This window comes from Carex rostrata, chromosome 17 (assembly GCF_964058835.1).
Source record: "Carex rostrata chromosome 17, lpCarRost1.2, whole genome shotgun sequence".
In the NCBI taxonomy this organism is placed as follows: Eukaryota; Viridiplantae; Streptophyta; class Magnoliopsida; order Poales; family Cyperaceae; genus Carex; species Carex rostrata.
This window is the reverse complement of record NC_135934.1, coordinates 5,531,805-5,538,011: the sequence shown is the minus strand read 5'-3', so window position 1 is coordinate 5,538,011 and position 6,207 is coordinate 5,531,805. Positions and strand designations below refer to the sequence as shown.

The window sequence follows — 6,207 nt, the reverse complement described above, 5'->3', positions numbered from 1 at the left end:
CTATTTCTTAAAATTATTGTGCTCAATGTACGCCTCAATTATATATCTTGACATTATATGTGAGAAATGTGATTTACACGCTTGATTTAAACATAAAATTATCTGGTGGAAATGCAGCTTAAGATAAACCTTAAGAGATTCTGATCAAGCAAGAAACATAAAATCCGATGGGGTCTCTATCGGATATAGGCCTAGCGGCCAGCATAAACATCCTGTCAGCAATCGGATTCCTCTTGGCATTTGCATTTTTGCGGCTCCAGCCGATCAATGACCGTGTCTACTTCCCCAAGTGGTACCTCAAGGGAACCAGGAGCACCCCCAGGCATTCATCAAATGTCGTCAGTAAGTTCGTCAATCTCGATTGCATGACCTATGTACGATTCTTGAATTGGATGCCAGCTGCGCTTAAAATGCCCGAACCCGAGTTAATCCACCATGCCGGGCTTGACTCGGCCGTTTACGTCAGAATTTATTTGCTTGGGTGAGTCTGTCATACAATTATTGGTTATTGATCTTGAAGTTGATCATTTCAATTTCTAATAATATTTGGCATATGATGGTTGCTGTAACCTCTGTACTGCATGCTGAGAATACACTTTATGTGAAGATGCTGAGAGATTGAAGGAACTGCAATGATTGTAAAAGGAGTTTGATAATGAATTTTGTTGAATTTTAGGTTAAAAATATTTGCACCTATTGCTTTGTTCGGATTAGGTGTGCTGGTGCCTGTCAACTGGACCAGTCAAACACTGGAGAAAAACATGGCGTTGACATTTAACGACATCGATAAGCTTTCCATATCAAATGTGGGGAAAGGCTCGGAAAGGTATTGCAATTTTATGCGCGCTTCTCTTATGTACATTCTATTTTGCGTGATTTATCTCGATTTTACTAATCCTTTTTTGTCTGCCTAATTATTCACTGTGCTTCATATTCGAGCATTATTTTACCAGTTAACTCTGTTTGTAGGCTTTTGGCCCATGTAGCAATGGCTTATGTGTTCACCTTCTGGACATTCTACATTTTGTATAGAGAATACAAAGTAGTAGCTACAATGAGATTGAATTTCCTTGCATTAGAAGAACGTCGACCGGATCAATTTACTGTGAGATCTCCATTGATCACATGCATCTTTTTCATACTTCAAAAAGTTTACTAATTGCTATGGACTTTTATATTTAGTTTTTCTGTAATATATATACTGTAATTTTTAATTTGTAGGTTCTGGTGCGAAATGTGCCACCAGATCCAGATGAATCAGTCAGTGAGCATGTTGAGCATTTCTTTACTGTAAATCATCGCGATTATCTCTCACACCAGGTGAATTTTTTAAATGATCAGCAAGATCTGTTTGTCACTTCCTCCATCTTTAAAGCAAAATTAGCACCTTTACAACTATAGTATGAAAGAATATTTATCTATACGAGAAATTGATAATTAAGTTGTCTAAATTGTATTAGTTAATTTGTATATGTTTTTAGGTTGTTTACAATGCAAATAATCTAGCAGATGTGGTTGGTAAAAAGAAAGGCCTTCAGAACTGGCTTGTCTACTATGAAAACAAATATTCAAGGAACTCCAATAATAAGCGACCAACTGTGAAGGTGTAGTCCATCATACCAAATTCTTCCTTTTTCCGTTAATTTTACAATATATTAATGTCTCACCTTGAATACATGAGGCTCTGAGAGTCTAATTATTACTTCTTATAGACAGGGTTTTGGGGTCTTTGGGGGAAGCGAGTTGATGCCATCGACTACTACACAAATGAGATTGCAAAGCTGTCAATAGAGGTATCAATAATCAATTACATCTCGGCTATTTTGATAATTTTGGAAGTTGGTTGGGTAATCATAATAATAAGAATTTATCTGCAAACTATAATCTGCAAAATTTTGTGTCTCTTTTTATTTTATAAGCTTTGTTGTATTGGATGCTTATCTTCAGTTTTTACATGAACTAGGCAAATTAAGTTCAAATCATCTCTGTTTTTTTTTCATAAACAAAGTTTTTGTTTTCCATAAACATGTAAAGGCACTACAATTCATTTTATATTTACATGAAAAATTACATCACTCTTTTGATTGACATGGCATATCACTTCATATAAACCACAGGAAGAATCAGAGAGAGAAAGAATAATGAATGACCAAAAAGCTATAATGCCTGCTGCATTTGTTTCCTTCAAAACCCGGTGGGGTGCAGCTGTCTGTGCACAGACACAACAATCAAGTAACCCCACAATTTGGCTAACTGAATGGGCCCCAGAGCCGCGTGATGTGTACTGGCCCAATCTCTCGATCCCATTTTTCTCACTGACGGTCCGACGGTTAATCATGGCCGTCGCATTGTTCTTTCTCACTTTTTTCTTTATGATACCAATTGCTTTTGTACAATCCTTAGCAAATATTGAGGGTATTGAAAGAGTTGTGCCTTTCTTGAGACCTCTAATTGAGAAGTAAGCATTTATCACTGGCATATTATTGTCATTTTAAAAACAAATAATATTATGAATTCTAATTTTTCCTTTTTCAGGAAGGTTGTGAAAGCATTCATACAAGGTTTCCTACCGGGAATTGCATTAAAGATTTTTCTTATACTTCTCCCAACAATACTGATGGCAATGTCAAAAATTGAAGGACATACATCCCTGTCAGGACTGAATAGAAGATCTGCTGCGAAATATTACCTCTTTCTCTTTATCAATGTGTTTTTGGGAAGTCTAATCACGGGAACTGCATTCCAGCAGCTTAATAGTTTCATTCATCAATCTGCAAATTCGTACATTATCTTACATCACTATATGATTTCATTTCCCCTATACTTTCATTACCCAGAAAAAAAAAATGAGATGTTATGTACTGGTACTAAAGTTTACTGGTACAACGCAGTTACAACAAAATGAAAATATCAAATTCCGATCCTCAACCTGACAAAACTATAATCCACAAAATAAGAAAAAATTATCATTGATGAAAGAGTTGCCATGATTCCATTGGCATTCAAATATACAATGACATAAATCCAGCACACTAATTCAAGTACTTGATCTTGTTTGAACCAGAATTCCGGAAACAATTGGCGAGTCGATACCCATGAAAGCATCATTTTTCATTACTTACATAATGGTCGATGGGTGGGCTGGGATTGCTGCTGAGATTCTCAGACTTAAGGCGCTTATAATGTTCCATATAAAAAATTCATTTCTAGTAAAGACTGAACAAGACAGAGAGCAGGCCATGGATCCTGGGAGTTTGGATTTTTCCTCGTCAGAGCCTCGCATCCAGCTGTACTTCTTACTTGGTCTTGTTTATGCTGTTGTCACGCCAATTCTTCTTCCATTTATACTTGTGTTTTTCAGTTTTTCGTACCTCGTGTTTAGGCATCAGGTATGCTAATTTCTCTAAATCTAAATTGGTCCTTAGGAAGAAATTTAAATCTCAATAGGAAGGCCCTTTTTACTGGTACAATTTTTTTTGGCTGCCTACATACGCACAGAAAGCTATTCAGTATTTAAATTTTTTTTTTTTTGCAACAGCGAGATATTATTAACAGAAAGATTCTTTTCTCAGTATGATAACACAAATCATTCTGTGATCCTATTGAAACAATTCCTCCTGAATCATCATTACATACAGCAGCTAAGATTCAAACTAATGGTACAAAATTGGAATTCTAACATGATCATCAATTGGCCTTCTATTGCTTCATATGTACATAACTATTGCACTGCTTTATCTTGGAAATTATCTTTTTTTTTATTGTCAGATAATTAATGTCTACAACCAAGAATACGAGAGCGGGGCCCGATTCTGGCCGGATGTACATAGAAGGATAATTATTGCCTTGATAGTTTCACAAATACTGCTTATGGGGCTAATGAGTACTAAACATGCTGCTAATTCTACCCCCTTGATTCTTGTACTGCCTGTGCTAACCATTTGGTTTCATTTCTTCTGTAAAAGTAGATTCGAGCCGGCTTTTGTAAAATTCCCGTTGCAGGTTTGTACATTTCTGCTGCTTATGTCATTTATTGCACACATTCTTCTTGCATTAGAATTGCCGTGATTTTTTGCGTGATGTTCTTTATTGCCTCCGCTCTTTGCTTATTAGGATAAAATTTATATAGACAAACAATCATCCCCCTTTGGATTTTAATTTAACAGGTGATTGGTTGTCATGGCCAACTATATATTTTGATTTGGAAAGCTAATGGTGCTTATTAAAAACATGATCAATAATTTCTCATTTCTCATTGAATATTTGAAAAACTTTTTCAGGATGCGGTTGTCAAGGACACATTAGAACGCGCAACTGAACCATTCCTTGATTTGAAATCCTACCTCAAGGATGCATACATACACCCAGTATTTCATAGTGGAGATCAAAATTTTGGGTCAATGGAGGATGATGTGGAAGAGAAAAACTCGCTTGTACCTACAAAAAGATCATCGCAAAGGGGTTCGCCTTCTAATAGCAAACACACCTCTGAACTTGGCAATCATATATAGTTAGATCCTTTTATTTTGTTTTCAATCTTTTTTTCTTCAACATATGTTGATTTTTCTTTTTCCAACCAGAGATGTAAATTCTAAGCATGGTTTAGTTTTTTTCTTCATTCAATTATTCTCAGTACAAGAAATTTTCGAAGGGATAGAACGTTGGGCTGGGAGAACTTGGATCAATATTTTGCACGTGACATTTTACTCGCATGCAAATTTAATGCCTTTTAATGAACCAAGCATTGAAACAAATTTATAGAAGTAACAAAAAGTTTACTATAGTAAGGTTTAAATTTGGTAAAATAATAATATTCAACAAAATATATTTACAACAAAACATATTTTTTTAATATTTATTAATAAAGGACAACTATACAATTAATTAAAAATATACAAAAAATAAAATTGAAACCATCAGGAGAGACTTTCCCTTGCGTCCCTCCTAAATCCGCCTCTTAGTAACAAAACTAGACATGACTTGTATAATATTATTCGAATGCTAAAACTGCAGTAGGTTGTTAACACTGAAAATAAGGGTCCATATGCTGGTAGTTTCTATCATGCCTTTCAAAAAAAAAAAAAAAATAAGGGTCCATATATATGATGTTTTTATGAGCTAATTTTTTTGTCTTTAAATATTTTGTAAAATCAGACAGTTGCTGACGGTGACAACAGCACTATACAGACGAGTGACGGTACAATTCGGTGTTAGAAGGCCCCTCCTGCCATGACGGCCAGAGACACAGTAGTGATGCTATCACAAACCATTTACACAAAAAAGATGGCACTTCTCCTCCTAGCTCAATTCTGTATACGAAAAGAGAAAAACAATAGAAGACCTTCTAGATCATATAATTAATTCGACCACCTAATTAATCTGGTAAAAAACTTAGAGAGGCTCAGTTAGTTACAAAGATCAATAAATTAGAAAATTAGTTAGTTACAAGTAGTACTTAGAATTTGACCAAAAGTCAAACAGTAGACAAATGTAATAGGAGTCGTAAACTGAATTGGTTAGCTAGCTATAATTGATATGTAATAAAGTCTATAAATACCTTATATCTTGTACATTAAATTAAATCAATACAATACCATTTATTTCTACTTCTCTCTCTGTTATAATTTCTCTATCCTATTAAAATGGCCGACGCCGGAACCTCAGTGTGAGCCATTAATTTCCTTCTCTTATAGGTACACGATGACATCCAACAGTACCGGGTTTTTTTGTCGCCAAATGGTTCGTCCTGTTGAAGAACCTACCAAAGAAAAAAAAATTAGTAAGACAAAGAAAAGACAATATTTAATTTCATAACCTTTCACTAATTATTTCAACTATAATAATATATATTGTCTTCAACACATTTTGAAAGATCAATAAAGTAACCCGAAATTTTTTTAGTTACCACTCTAATAAATTAAAATTAAATAGTTATCATCAAGTTAATTAAAATTTTATTTTTACCATTCTCGCAGACTGAGTTTGCGCACAGATCTCAATTGGCATGTAGATTCAGTCTGCCTATCAAATTAATCCAGTATGCGTACGGATTTTTTTTTCCGTTTTACAATTCGGATCAGTCAAAGGCAAAAGGAATTGTAGATCGTGTATCGTGCTTTGTGTCTAAGGGGGGCGGATCCTCTGGCAGTCTCATTATTATAAATAAACTTTTCTTTTAGAGAGACATTTTAACTTTTCTTGTAGAAG

General features: G+C 34.7%; 1 protein-coding gene across 1 annotated transcript; it reads left to right on the top strand.

The window, feature by feature from the left end:
- LOC144568532 (hyperosmolality-gated Ca2+ permeable channel 1.7-like) lies at positions 1 to 4,642 on the top strand. The gene is made up of 11 exons (XM_078318895.1): positions 1 to 481; positions 677 to 826; positions 970 to 1,105; positions 1,222 to 1,320; positions 1,482 to 1,604; positions 1,713 to 1,793; positions 2,118 to 2,458; positions 2,536 to 2,781; positions 3,065 to 3,389; positions 3,769 to 4,002; positions 4,281 to 4,642. Exons 1-11 carry the CDS (start codon positions 168 to 170, stop codon positions 4,509 to 4,511), a joined length of 2,280 nt encoding a protein of 759 aa, XP_078175021.1. The 5' UTR covers positions 1 to 167; the 3' UTR covers positions 4,512 to 4,642.
- Positions 4,643 to 6,207: the final 1,565 nt, after the last annotated feature.

Bases quoted from the DNA above. Each gene is read 5' to 3' on its own strand.
- LOC144568532 (XM_078318895.1), top strand. From the start codon at position 168: ATGGGGTCTCTATCGGATATAGGCCTAGCGGCCAGCATAAACATCCTG. The intron at 482-676 runs GTGAGTCTGTCA...GTTGAATTTTAG, and splicing joins GTCAGAATTTATTTGCTTGG to GTTAAAAATATTTGCACCTA. The intron at 1,321-1,481 runs GTGAATTTTTTA...ATATGTTTTTAG, and splicing joins GCGATTATCTCTCACACCAG to GTTGTTTACAATGCAAATAA.